This window comes from Mesoplodon densirostris, chromosome 16 (genome assembly GCF_025265405.1).
Source record: "Mesoplodon densirostris isolate mMesDen1 chromosome 16, mMesDen1 primary haplotype, whole genome shotgun sequence".
NCBI classification, from domain to species: domain Eukaryota; kingdom Metazoa; phylum Chordata; class Mammalia; order Artiodactyla; family Ziphiidae; genus Mesoplodon; species Mesoplodon densirostris.
In genome coordinates, this window is record NC_082676.1 from 27,581,146 (window position 1) to 27,596,246 (window position 15,101).

The 15,101-nt window shown below is 42.5% G+C and overlaps 1 protein-coding gene across 1 annotated transcript; it reads right to left on the reverse strand.

Annotated features, from left to right (window-relative positions):
* Nucleotides 1-1,013: 1,013 nt before the first annotated feature.
* On the reverse strand, nucleotides 1,014-9,945 carry DEFB123 (defensin beta 123). The gene is made up of 2 exons (XM_060079182.1): nucleotides 9,888-9,945; nucleotides 1,014-1,162 (listed from the first exon to the last, which is right to left on the reverse strand). The coding sequence occupies exons 1-2, from the start codon at nucleotides 9,943-9,945 to the stop codon at nucleotides 1,014-1,016; spliced, it is 207 nt and encodes a 68-aa protein (XP_059935165.1).
* Nucleotides 9,946-15,101: the final 5,156 nt, after the last annotated feature.

The following is a 15,101-nucleotide window of genomic DNA, read 5'->3' on the forward strand; positions in this document are numbered from 1 at the left end:
AGCAGTAATTTGAAAGGAGCCTGGGTCAGACCTACCTGCTGATCTTAGAGAGCCTCCTGGAGCTCACCCTGGGATACAGACACTGGCGGCAGCCATTTTTGTGAGTTAATCCTAGCACGTGGACACTGGTGCTGGCAAGTGTCATTTTGGAATCCTCCTTCTAGCTCATTAGTTCTGGGAGACCTTGTTCCTCCCACTAGCCTTTTGGCACGAGTACTGGGACATGTCAGGTCACGCAACTAGCTGGGCAGGGACACAGCCCCACCCCAGCAGGCCTAACTGCCCTAAGGCTCCCTGAGCCCACAGCTGCCTTGGGACATGGCTCTGTCCACCAGAGGGCCGTGGACCCAACCCTGCACACCAGTGCACTAGCAGTAACCCTAGGACCCCGAGAGCCCTGCAGCCAGAGACCCTAGGGTCCTGCTCCACTCACCAGTGGGTGGGCACTAACCCTAGGACCCCAGCCCTGGGACTCCCAGATCCTGTAGACAGCAAAATGTTTTTAGTTTTTGTTGTGTTTCCACATAGGTAAAAGGAAAATTTTGGAATTTCAAAGCAGTGATTTATTAGGTGATAACGAGGTTCCAGAGATTAATAATATAGCTAAAGATAGCTAATAAGAGTACCATAGAATTACTGAGAACAACCTGAGTTAATCTCTGAAAATGAACACATTTTTACCTTAAGGTTCTATCTTAAAAAATTCTAAAAATGTAAGGATCCATAAGCACACATTTCATGAGCTGCCAGAATGATGATATTATTGTGTGTCGTGTAGATTCCAGAAAATGTCACACTTGTGAGAAAGTGAGATAAAATGCAAATAATGTCTTATTATTATAATGAAAATAGTTTTGACTTAACAGATCATCTGTAAGAGGATTTCCTGAGAACCGCTGGATAGACTAACAGGCAAACACAGGGATCAGCCAGAAGTGTTTATTGACAGAGTTTGAGAATCCACTGTGGTCAGACTCAGCATAGCTTCACCTGCCTTTTGATGATTTTAGGTTTCAAGGAACTTTCCATGGAAGGTTTTTTAGCTGGTACTTGGGCTTCACACAGCACATTTTATTATTTGTGCCATAAATATAGACCCTTTCCTTCTTGAAACATTTCTGGCGGCATTTGCCATGAAGATTCCAGCATTTAAGGGTGCTACCTGAAAAGAAAGAAGAACAGAGACAGTGTCAGTCCTAAGAAGAGGTAGATTCTGGATTTGAAATGTCTGTAAAAGGATTAAAACAGATGTGATAGAGGGTGCTCAGTTTCCTTTGACTCTGACCCTGGTCCTCTCTTTTTTTCCCTTCTCCCTTTTGAAAAATTGTGGTAAAATACAAATAACATAAAGTTTATCAGTTTAACTACTTTAAAGTGTACAGTCCAGGGGCATTAATTACACTCACAATGTTGTGCAATCATCATCACCGTCTAGTTCCAGAACTTTTTAATCATCCCAAACAGAAACCCTGCACCCGTTAAGCATTTTCATTTCTCCTCTACTCATCCCTGAGCAACCACCAATGTGCTCTCCTCGCTATAGACTCGCCAAATCTAGATATTTTATGCCAATGGAATCGTATAATGTGCAGCATTTTGCACCTGGCTTCTTTATACTTCGCATATTTTTTCAGCATTCATCTGTATTGTTTTATTAAATTAAAAGAATTTGAAGTATAGTTGATTTACAATATTGTGTCAGTTTCAGGTGTACAGCACAGTGCTATAATATATATTCTTAGGGCTTCCCTGGTGGCGCAGTGGTTGAGAGTCCGCCTGCCGATGCTGGGGACACGGGCTCATGCTCCGGTCCGGGAAGATCCCACATGCTGCAGAGCGGCTGGGCCCATGAGCCATGGCTGCTGAGCATGCGCATCCGGAGCCTCTCAACAGTGAGAGGTCCGCGTACCGTAAAAAAAAAAAAAATATATATATATATATATATTATTTTCCCTTATAGGTTATTACAAAATATTGAGTATAGTTCCCTGTACTATACAGTAGGTCCTTGTTGGTTATCTATTTTATATATAGTAGAGTATATATGTTATTTCCAACCTCCTAATTTATCTCTCCCCCACTCCCCTTTCCCCTTTGGTAACCATAAGTTTGTTTTAGAAGTCTGTGAGTCTGTTTCTGTTTTGTAAATAAGTTCATTTGTATCATATTTTAGATTCCATGTATAAGTGATATTATATGATATTTGTCTTTCCCTATACAGCTTCACTTAGTATGATAATCTCCAGGTCAATCCATGTTGCTGCAAATGGAATTATTTCATTCTTTTTTATGGCTTAGTAGTATTTCATTGTGTATGTATGTGTATATATATATATATATATATATATATATACACACACACACACACTATACATATATATACATTTGGCTAAAATTCCATCAATTTCTTCATATCCTTATTTTTGTTTTGTTTTGTCTTTGCCAAAGCCTATCATCAAGAAGGTGGCTGTACTTATGTTTGTTCAAATTGTGGTAAAATACAAATGACATAAAATTTATGTTAACTATCTTAAAGTGCACCATTCTGTGGTATTAAATATGTTCATATTGTTGTGCAACCATCACCACCATCCATTCCCATAACTCTTTTCATCTTGTAAAACTGAAACTCTATTCCCATTAAGCAATAACTCCCCATTCTCCCCTCCTCCTAGCCCCTGGCAACAACCATCCATATTGTTTTTGATACCTTTCCTGCCCCAGAATCTTGACTAACCGACAAACTCAAGACTTGCAAAAACAGCTCTCAAAAGAGCTGCTCTGACAGTTTTGGGGATGGGATTGCACCAATGGCCTCAACCAAGAGGCACAAAAAAAATCTGGAACAGTTTCTAATTATTCCAAACACAAGTTTTGCCGCAGTTAAAGACGAAATCTGCTACTTGACCCAAACAAGAACATGCACCCCTCTCTTCTCTTTATTCTATAAAAACTCCAAGCCTGCCCTGACTTGGGTCTTCAGCTGCTCCCTGATGTCCATCAGCTGAATAAAGTCTGTAACCTCTACTTGTGTCAGTGAAACTACTTTCTTTAGGCAGTTTGGTGCTGTGACTATTCTTTATTTCATTAATTTTTTGTTTATTATTTCCTTCTTTCTGTTGTAGGTTTAGACCAAGTTTATTTTGTGATTAGGAACAAGTTTTCTTTGAGATTATTTTTTGACCAGTATGGGGGAGACTAGGGAAAATTCGTGTTTTAGAGAAAAACTTGGCTCAAATAGGGAAATTTTGCTCCCCAGGGGATGTTTGTCAGTGAAATGTCTGGAGATGTTTTTAGTTGTCACAACTGGTGTGGGGTGCTACTGGCAATTAGTGAGGCCAAAGATTCTGCTAAATATCTTACAATGCCCAGGACAGCCACAGTAAAGAACTGTCTAGCCCAAATGCCAACAGTGCCAACATGTCAATAATTGCCAATAATGTCAGAAGTCCCTGGTCTAGACAGATCACAGACTTCAGAGTTATCTGATTCTGATTGTGTGGGAGTTTTACATCTCTATGAGCTCTTGATTAATGATTGTAATGCAAAAATAATTATTTCCTATATATTCAAGTAAATTCTGTTCCACGGGGGTTCAATTGACTCCCTCCCTTCCCCTGCCCCATGGGGGAAAAAAGAACAAGTTTCTGTCTTGTAAATTCATTTCAAGAATCCCTTACTTCATTAATACCTTTATGCTTTAAAAAATTTTTCTAAAAAATATTTTATTAGAGTATAGTTGAGTGACAATGTTGTGTTAGTTTCAGGTGTACAGTAAAGTGATTCAGTTATACCTATACATATATTCATTCTTTTTCAGATTATTTTCTCATATAGGTTATCATAGAATACTCAGTAGAGTTCCCTGTGCTATACAGTAGGTCCTTGTTGGTTATCTATCATACATAGTAGTGTGTGTATACCTTTATGCTTTAAACCAGTTACAAAATCTGCCTTGTTCTCTCATTATGAATTAAATAAAATCTTTAACATGTGTTCATTTTTATATCTGTATGAGAATCATTAGTTTACTTTAAAAAATTATCTTTTACAACTTCTCTGGAACCTTGAGCAAACTGCCATCACAAGCACCAGATCCTGAAAAAATAAACTGAGAGAAATCTGGGGTTTTACTTCAGTCAGATGGATTACGGAGACACTAAGATGGCTATGGGGTATTTCTCAACTGCTTGAAATGAAGCTTGATAAAAAATTTGACCCATCACAGTCTTTAAGTTTCTTTAAAACTTAAAAGCTATTCTAAGACAATATTGGTATGGAAGTTTTAATTTGATAGTGGGGATTGCTCCAGGAACTGTCCCACCTATTGAAACCCCCAAAGTCTGGATTTGAAAGCTGGCTCCACCACATGTAAACTGGGAGATCTTGAGCAAGTTACTTCCCTTCACAGAGCTTCATTTTTCTCTTTTGAAAACAAAAGACATAATAACACCTATTTTAGAGAGTTGTATGTAGTAAATAAGATAATATAAAATCCACTAGCATTAAAAATTTCAGGGCCTCCCTGGTGGCGCAGTGGTTAAGAGTCCGCCTGCCGATGCAGGGGATACGGGTTCGTGCCCCGGTCTGGGAGGATCCCATATGCCGCGGAGCGGCTGGGCCCGTGAGCCATGGCCGCTGGGCCTGCGCATCCGGAGCCTGTGCTCCGCAACGGGAGAGGCCACAACAGTGAGAGGCCCGCATACCGCAAAAAGAAAAAAAAAAAAAAAAAAAAATTTCAGAAGTGCAGTGACAGATATAATTAGGAATTAAAGAAAATTCTTTTCAGAAAAAAAGTCTAACCTGAAAGGGAAACAAAAGCAAATAATCTCAACGGATAATATTTTAAGAGAAATAGAAGAGAAAAAAGAGAAAAAATGTAAAAATTAAAAAAAAGAAATGGGATTTCTTCTTCAGGCTGAGATGGAGTGACAGGAGCCATATTGATTTTCCTGCTTTAAACAACAAGATAATTGGACAAAATGTATATGAAGCAATGATTTTCAAACATGATCCCAGAGAGAAGGGAAACAAACTCTGCTTCATTTACATTTTATCTAAAACTCTGCTATTCTCCTTAATCCTATAGTAACCCTATTTGTTCCTTCATTTGGTGAGATGTTCCACAGTTCCTTTGGTGTGTATTTTCCTTTGCTTCAGTAAGTTAATAAGCTTAACTTTGTCAGACTGCAGGTGTGTCCCTCGTGGTGTTTATAAGATGGACTTTATCACAAGGAAACATCAAAGACTAACAGGGATATGTAAAATAAGGTTTAGGCTTCCACTGGCTGAGTTTCAGTAAGAATAAAGACTGCAGTGGGGACTTCCCTGGGGGTGCAGAGGTTAAGAATCTGCCTGCCAGTGCAGGGGACACGGTTCGATCCCTGGTCCAGGAAGACAAATAAGCCCGTGCGCCACAACTACTGAGCCTGCATGCCACAACTACTGAAGCCCACGTACCTAGAGCCCGTGCTCCACAACAAGAGAAGCCACCGCAATGAGAAGTCCACGAACCACAACAGAGTGGCCCCCGCTCGCCGCAACTAGAAAAAGCCCGCGTGCAGCAACGAAGACCCAAAGCAGCCAAAAATAAAATAAAATAAATAAATTTATGAAAAAGAAGACTGCAATGAATGAACAGTCATCAAATATATTTAAATTTATGAGTTTATGATGATATTAAAAACTATTTTGTCACATTTGGTGGATGATAGGAAAAGAAATCATTATCTTGCAGATTCATATGTAAAGAAAAATCACCAAGCATTTATTCTGTCTTTCTTATAGGAACTGTACTGCTGAGTAACCAAATAGTAGATGATGAGGAGTGTCTTTATTATATTAGTATTCCAGCTAACTAGTGAAAATCACATAATAGAATATCACCATTTTGCAATAGGCAAAGAATTAATGCATCTCAGCTTTGAGCATTAATTTGTCACTAAAAGAGAGATAACAAACATATTATTTGCCCTCTGATGAAAAAGGCAAATACCATCCCCCAACATTTTGCCAAAAAGTGTAGAACCTGAGCCTGATCAAACCTCTGGATCCAGTCACCAATTTGCAGGAAATACAGAGGTCCGAGGAACACGTTGAATTCACTTTGAATATGCAATTAGCAAAATCTGTACTGTGGGAAACTATGGGTCAAATGACCCAGCAGATAAATTATAGAGACAAGAAAGGGATGAAGATATAACCAGTAAATTGAAAAACTAAAAATCTTAAGAAATGTTAGATTTTAAAAGTGGGCATGGCAAAAATAGGGTTTCTAGGGATGCAGCCCTAGCAATGAAACTATAAAGATGCGCAAATAGTTGATCGCTATAAAAGTCAGGAGAGTACTTAATTTGGGGAGAGAGACAGTTGTGATGGGGCATAGGTGGAGGGGTTTTTGAGGTGACTGTCAATGTTCTGTTTATTGACCTGGATGGTGTTACAAGGGTGTGTGCTTTATAACAGTTCATTAAGCTGCACATTTGTTTTATGTGGTTTTCAGTATCTGTAATTATGTTTTATTTTACAAAAAAGGTAAGAAAAAAATCCCTACCATTTAACAATGAAATCTCAATTTTTAATTCAAGAGTGTCAAGATGAATTGTTCTTGAGAGTGAGAGGAAAGATGGTCTCATACATTTCGTTTCGGCCTCTCTGGAGGCTGCTTAGCACATTTTCAGATTGTGCAGTCTTGACCAGCAATTTCCTTTCTAGATGTCTACCCTAGGGAAATACATGTGTAGACTGAGAAGCCTATACACTGGAGATATAATTATGAACAAGTTAGAGACAGATACCTGCCCTCAGAGAACTTCCAGTCTAGTTGGGAAAGGGAGATGAGAAACAACTATTCAAGAAATAGCTGCGCAGATATTTGATTGACTAGAGTTAGGCTGAAAATTATCAAGGAAGAACTCTGGGTGCTATGAGGAGGTATAATGGAAAGAGGTGTGACATATCACACCTAAAGCTAACATCTGCTGGGCTCTTGGGCTTTATATATATGTCCCGAATTCCACAATGAACTAAAAATTTTGAAAATATTAAAGTTATACATACTTCATCCCCCTTTAGTCATGAGGCCCTTTGGTTGCTGAAAAGCAAAAATGGGCAGAGTTTCTGGGCTTCGGGGTAATAGTAAACAACAGTTAGAATGACAAAGTCATTGCTCAGCTTAAATGAGATGAGTTGCTTTAGTTTATAGCAAGATAATACTTTTAAGAACCGAAATTTATCTAGAAAGGTCAGGGATTTCCAAATTTCAAAGATCTCCTTTATATATTATTAGCTGAGCCTGGTGGATTCAGATAATACCACCTCACCATAAGCCACAGGAGGCAAAGGCTTGAGGGTCCGGCCAAAGAAACTTCCATTTAAAATCCTTTACCATCACCACACCCAGTAGGAAGTAGAGGGAAATACTCTCCTTAGGGGAAACTGGGGTGCTTAAATCCACTTCCTGCAGCAGCAGCAGGAGGAGGCCTTAGAGCTCCACCAGAGCCCACACCTTGCCTCTGCCAGCCAGGATGACGGTGGACCCACCAGCAAGCTAGAGACAGAGGCCTTCCTCCCCTCCCCCACTAAGGCCTGCTGGTCGACCTGAACACCTAGGAAGTAGAGATAAGTAATGTGAGAAGGGCAGGGGCAAGAGAATCTCTTGCTACAAACACCCAGATTGGTCTGGAGAAACTGCTACTTTTTGCCCTCAGACCATAGCCCAGGAAAATTGCTAACAGCATCGCCACAGCACATTATGGTGCCACCTGGAGGGGGATTTAGAAATGGCTGAGGGAAGTGGCTGAGCTTCTCCCTCTCCTTTCCTGTGGCATAAAATAGATCCAGAAGGTCCCCAAGTTCCCTTGTGTCTCTAATGAAGATAGGAAAACCAGTGATGAGCTGCGAGCCTGAGAGACCTGTCAGGAGTAGATCCCTATGCAGAAGGCAGTGGGAGGGCCTGTGTTTGAACAGCCTAAACCTAGGGATCAGACGGAAGATTTGGCTGAGATGAAGGGCTGAGTCAGTGGGGCTCTAGACAGGACCAAGCGGTTTCATCAGTCACGGGATCACACACAATGAGGGACATCGTCCTAGAAGTCAGTGAAGGTCCAGCGCTGAGCCCTACCTCCTCACGCTCCTGCCCCAGGATCTTTGCACTTCACATTCCCTCCAGCTTGAACGTTCTTCTCCACGAATCCACATGGATCACCCCTTATTCTCCCTCAAGTCACAGTGACCCATTCCATGAGCACCCCTTTAAAACAGCAAATCCACATCCCCCTGGTATTTTCTATCCCCTTTCCCACCTAGTCTGCTCATTATACTCACCACCTGACATTTTGTATGTTTCCGTTATTTTTTTATTTTTATTTATTTATTTTTTTTTGCGGTACACGGGCCTCTCACTGCTGTGGCCTCTCCCGTTGCGGAGCACAGGCTCCGGACGCGCAGGCTCAGCGACCATGGCTCACGGGCCCAGCCGCTCTGCGGCATGTGGGATCTTCCCGGACCAGGGCACGAACCCAGTCCCCCACATCGGCAGGCGGACTCTCAACCACTGCGCCACCAGGGAAGCCCATGTTTCAGTTATTTAAAATTTTTTTTCTGTTTCTCTCAGTAGAATGTAAACTCCGAGAGGCTGAAGACTTTGCTTACCTTGTTTTGTTCTGATATGTTCCCTGTGCTACCTCCTGCACCTATCAGAGTGCCTAGAACATGAAATCCATTCAGTCATGTTTACTGAATGAACCAATAAATTAAATCATGACATATCAAGTTACCTTCTCCTAAACCCAGGGGCTCTCCTGGGAAGGGGCAGGGGAGCAGAAGGAGAAATGCTCAAAGACTGAATATTTATTCAAAAGAGACTGAATTAACTTGAAACGGTTTTAAACCAGGACAGATGAATATTTATTTAACTGCTGAGTTTAGGCACAGTCCCTAAGTGCCCTCCACCACCCCTCCCCCTAAACTGTCCCATCAGCTGGATGGAAGTTCCTGGGAAAATTTAGATGAGTTATATAAAATGAAGAAGTTACACTTGTTTTTGCATACCAAAATTTCAGTGTGTTCAATGTTGTTCCCTCAAACTGATATTACTATACACACGCCTTTGTTGCAGCAGATTGAGAAAGGAAATTGCAATTCTGAGCCGCTGAGCTGCTTGCTGGAGGTCACAGAGTTAGAAAATGGTTGAGCAGTTTCTAACCTGGGTTCTAAGGCTTTCCTGTCTATCCCCAGCTGAGTGGTGTTTCAGGCATTTGCCACAGGCAGATACAAGGGCTGAGGTGAGGAAATACACACCTTCCGACCCTGTGGACAGGTGAGCTGAAAGCCTTGGCTGGGCAGAAATTTCTGCCAGGTGAGCAAGAGGGGCCAGGCAGGTATGCTAGAGTTGGTGGAATGGGCAATTCTGACCACGGCCCTTCTCTGCTTCAGCCTTCCCGTGGCTCCCCCACCTGGCATTCAAGGCTCATCAAGACCCGGACCTTGAGTGCCTCCTCAGCCTTACCCCTTGCCACACCCTTAACCCACCCCTCCATTCTGTGCCAGCTCCCTGAAGGCACGGTGCTCTCTCCCACATCCGGACTTTTGCATTAGAGGATTTCTACCCAGGACACCCTTCCTACTTCCACCTCTTCTCCTTCCCCTTCTAATTTCTAACCACTTTTCAGGACTCAAGAGTATCCCTCCGGGAGGACTCTCTTGGCCCTCAGCCTGGGCTGGTCCCTCCCATGTGCACCCCAGGACCCTAGATCCCCTCTATCACAGCTCATGGCACTCTGGGCTGTAAATGCTATTTCATCCCCCTCGCCCGTGGGATTCCGTGACCAGGTCTCACTCTCCACACTCTCCACACCCTCCCGCTCCCCTGAAGAGGTCCAGGTTACCTGGAGTGAGCTGGGACAAGAGCAGCAGTGCGGCCAGAGTCAGCAAAAGGAGCTTCATGGCTGGAAGTGGCCAAGTGAAGCTGCAAGTCCGATGCGATGGCAAAGCTAACGGGGGGGAGCTCTGGCCTCTCTGGCTCCCGTTCCCTTGGTCCAAGCGGAACAGATGTCACCCGCACGTGCCCTCAGCCGCCCGTGGGTACAGCCCCCGCGCCCCCTGAGCCCCACAGAGTGCAGCCACACGCCCTGAAGTGGCACGCTTTCTTTTCTTCATTTAGGTCAAGCAACGAGGTCCGACCTCCAACCAAGGGACCACAAGGGGGCGCCACGCACACGGAGTCCGGAAGGTCCGGAAAAACTTCGCGGAGAAGATGGCACTGAACCGCGCTTGGAGGAATAAATACCAAAACGCCAGGCAGATGAGCCTAAATGGTGTTCCAGGCAAAGGAAAGTCTGTACAAAGGCTTCTGTTGGTGTTGAATATGAGAAATATGATGTAACTGGGTCTAAAACCGGCAGGAGAATGGTAGTAAGAGATGAAGCTCCCCTGACCAGCCTGGCTGTGCCGTCTCAGAAGTACTAGCAGCCACAACCCCCTGTCATCTGAGGGCTACCCATGGGGTCAGGCCTTCTGGGTGCCAGGCTGTACCCCTTCCTCGAAGGTCCAAGAACCAGCTATTGGGGGGTCCCTCCTCTGAACTCTTAGATTTTGAAAATCCGTTCTCTTCCCTCAATTCCTGCAGCCTGAGGGTGCTAGCTGCCTTCTGTGGTTACTAATATCTGTTTCCTCAGGGTCCTCTTTTTGCTGCTTCTGCCTTCCGACAACAGTGTAACCAATTCCCTATATTAAATATCCTATGTGGCTTCCGTTTCCTGATTGGACCCTATTTGATACAGAGGTCAAGGGTATAAAAGGGCTTACAAGACAAAATAACATTGAAAACCATTTCTGTAAGGGCAGAAAACAGATTGAGGAGGTTGAAGACTGAAAGGTAAGTGAAAGAGACAAGTGTAAACAACTCTTTCTAAAAGCTTTACCATGAAGAGGAGAGAGTAGCTAGGAAGGGACTCTGTGTCCAAGGCCTAGAAATCCATGTCTGTTGTTCACTTCTGTTAAGGAGGCTCATTTTTTCAAACATAATTAAGGCTCAATCAGGGAAGCAGCAGAACTGCTATCAGCATTACAGAACAAGGAATTTATTATAAGGATGAGATTCTATTCAATTGTGGGAGGAGCTGGGAAAGTAAAGATCTTTCTGGGTGGTAGTGGGGTCACTGAAGGAGCTGGTGGAGAAGTCCGTGAAAGGTTGTTTGCTCTTCAAAACTACTGCCTGTTTGAGTTCATAGAGAAGTGTTTAGTGGAGGGTCTGGGCCCTGGTCGCTTGGTCAACAGGGCTGACAGTTGGGAAGGAGAGCAGACACGCAGCAGAGAACAGCAAGGATAGACTGAAACCCGCAGACACCCCTCCCCACCTCTAACCAATGACAGCCTTCAGAGCTCAAGGATGCGGCTTCATGTTCACCACCCCAATCTCTTGCAAAAAAAGAAAAAAGAAAAAGAAAAGAGTTTGTGGCTTAACTCAATTCCATACAGGGAAAGGAATTGTAATTTCATCCTAGCTTGGGCTGTCTGAGTACCCGTCAGGCTGTGCTACAAAAACATCACCAAATGCATATGTTCAAACTCATTGAATTGTATACATTCAATATATGCAGTTTTTTGTCTACTCAACAAAGCTGTTAAAAAAATTGCAAAATGCAAGTTTCTATTCTGGTGGCTAGGGAATGGGGCAGAAATGTATCTGTTGGATTCTTTCCTCCCTGAGAGAAGAGACTCTACTGTCTAAAATGTCTGGATACGGGACTTTCCTGGTGGTCCAGTGGGTAAGACTCCGTGATCCCAGTGCAGGGGCCCCAGGTTTGATCCCTGGTCAGAGAACTAGATCCCATATGCCGCAACTAAGAGTTGGCGTGCTGCAACTATGAGCCCGCATACCACAACTAAAAGATGCCACATGCCTCAACGAAGACCCGGTGCAGCCAAAGTAAATAAATAAATAAAATAAACATTTGAAAAAATGCCTGGATATACATAAGATTTTGGTGTGGAGGGTGGGGCAGGCAGAGCTGAAAATATACAGTCCTGACTCTGTGACTAACTTTCTGTGTCATCTTGGGAGAATCACTTTTTTTTCTGGGCCTCAGTCTCTTCAGTCAGGTATTTGGGGTAGATCTGCAGTAGGGAATCATCATGCATACTTCTCTAGATCCTGAAATGAAATAAAAAGTAAGAGAATGCAGGAATCTATGTTTTAAACACCCAAACAGGGCAAGGTAATTGGGTTTGCACCTGAGGGTAGTCTGGGTTGCCTTCATCAGTTTCCAAGTCTCTGAAACAGTCAGGTCAGAGGTCTTTTCCCTTGACCCCAACTCCCAAATACACTGTGTGGCTCTTGCAAAAACCACAGTCTGCCTCTGGGCCTGCTTCTTGCATAGTCAATGTACTACTTTAGCTCTGGTTTTGAAGCCTTTGTCAGCCTCCTGAGGACCCCAAAATAGGTGTAACCACAATGAGCATCTTAGTCACAGAGGACAAGGGAGGAGGGGAAGGCTCTACCACGTGTGTTTCCCTAGGCACACCTCCGACATCACAACCTGTCCGCGGTGAGTCAGGAGGACCAACTTCCCAATCTGACCAGGAATCGAAGAAAAACAAATTCAAATGACAGTGAGGTATCATTTCTCCAAATTGGCAAGAATTCTATTTTATTAATAATTCCAGAATTTTCTATGATATAAGGAAAGAGTAATATCTTGATCATGAAAATGCACACTGGTGCAACTTTTTTGGGAGCGTGTTTGCCAATACCAAAATCCTTAAAATATACATGCCCTGCAATCCAGAAACTTCACTTGCCGGACTGTGTAGCGGCCATCTGCATGCTCAGCAGTGATTTCCCTCTCTTCTAGTGACAGCCCCTTGATTTTCCTTTCGGGAACCACCTCTCCTTCACGCTCATATTCAGACAGGGCTTCTAACCTTGCTTTTGGACATTCCATTCTCCACTGATCAGAATCATTATTTAAAAATATAAATTAGGGCTTTCCTGGTGGCGCAGTGGTTGAGAGTCCGCCTGCCGATGCAGGGGACACGGGTTCGTGCCCCGGTCCGGGAGCATCCCGCATGCCGAGGAGCGGCTGGGCCCGTGAGCCATGGCTGCTGAGCCTGCGCGTCCAGAGCCTGTGCTCCGCAATGGAAGAGGCCACAACAGTGAGGGGCCCGCGTACTGCAAAAAAAAAAAAAAAAAAAAAATATATATATATATATATATATATATATTAGATAATGTTGGTTTATCTGATGACTATCCTTTGTAATTTAGGATAAAATTCAAATTCTTCTCACTGGCTTACCTGATCCAGCTGCTGTGCACCTCTCTGGCTTTACCTCATACAAATTCCCATTCCCTCCCTACTCTTCAGCCATGCTGGCCTTTCTTCTTTCCACTGAACACACTAAACCTGTTTGTGCTTGCTGTTCCCTTCAGCTGAAATATTCTTCCTGATTTTCTTGTGATTGGCTCCTTTGTTCCACTCATGCCACTCTATTTTGAATTTATCGAGCCCCTACTGTATACTAGTCCAGGATCATGAACCTAAGTCCAATAGACTTAGGTTGAGTCCCTGACCTTCAAATTGTAAGCTTTCTGATATTGTATAAATAACTTAACCTCTATGGGCTTAAGGTTTTCACAGATAAAAAGAGATCTTAATATTATCTAGCTCACTGAATTGTTAAAAAGATTAAACGATTAAGTACATGAAGTTCTTAGGACAATACTTGAAAAAGAGTAACTTCTCACTAATTGTTAATGATCATTATACTATCACATATCATAATCACTTAATTAATCCCAAAATGTAGAGAAAACAGCATCTAATAACAATGCCTGGGTCTTCATCTGGAAAGACTTGAAGCTTTTCCACTCATGTCCGGCACCTGAAGGCTAGGCTCACCTGGGAATGTCAACCAAAGCATCTATGTGATCATTCCATATGATTGGGCTTCACTGAAGTCCTACATGGGACCTCAGGGGTCCAAAGTAAGTGCTCCAGCAAACTGGCAGTAGGTTTTATGGCCTTTTATAACTCAGTCTTGGAAGCATCACTTTTGCAGAACTATATATATGTCCAGATTCAAGGAGATGGAAATTTCTTCTCTTGATGGGAGGCATTTCAAAAAACTTTCAATTATATTTTAAAAGCAACTTATGCACATTAGACTTTCAAGTGGAGATGTCAAGTTAGAAACATTATGAGTCAAAAGAGATTGGAGAAGAGCTTAAGGCTATCAGGACAACTTTTGGAGTTTTCAGGTTATGGTTGGGGAAACTGAACCTCAGGCTGTTGAGGTGATTTACCCAATGCCAGTTACATAACTAACATGAGGAGGTGATGGGATTACATACTAGCCTGAATATAGGCTTGCAAATAACTCCCTGCCTCCTGGACAATCATGAATATTAATACAAATGCATATTGTATTTATTTGAATCTCTCTAATAGAAAACTGGGGGTAGACAGCATTATAATGGGGTCCTATTTTCTGGGATTGTTATAGAAACTGTTAAGCAGGAAAGTTAATCCCCAGGCCGAATTCTCACTCCATTGTTTCTCTCTTTTTTATATTTAGTTTAAATTTTCATCAAAGTCATACATCCACATGATTTTAAAAATTCAATTTATTTAAACTAAAAACAAAACCAAAAACATTCATCCACGTGATTTTGAGTCAACTTTGAATAAGAAATTATAACAAAATATAGAAGTCACACATTTCTCTTTCTCCATTTCTTGCTCTCCAAAGAAAACCACTTTCACATCTTTTGTTTGTTTCTTTGGATTCTATTTCCATATCTATAAGTAATATGCTTACCTGTATTGCTACTTATTATTTCCTTTTTCAGTTTCAGGTATTATCCATTGAATTCCTGCTATGAAAGATGAGAATTTCGCTGTCTTCCATCTCTTTTGAATACTTTCAGAATCATTAGTTATTTATTTCATCAATTTTATCTTCCTGGCAGCCTCTCTCCCTGGGCACTTGGACCTGCTCTACTCTGAATGGATTGATTCTATATCTGGTGACCTGCTGCCATCCTGGACCTCCATTTACATCATCCTGGGGTTCCCTTTGAGAACCCATGGATGAATTCC

Coding starts and splice junctions, on each gene's coding strand:
- DEFB123 (XM_060079182.1), bottom strand. CDS start 9,945: ATGAAGCTCCTTTTGCTGACTCTGGCCGCACTGCTGCTCTTGTCCCAG. Junction 1,163..9,887: donor CTTGTCCCAGCTCACTCCAG/GTAACCTGGACC, acceptor CTTTCTTTTCAG/GTAGCACCCTTAAATGCTGG.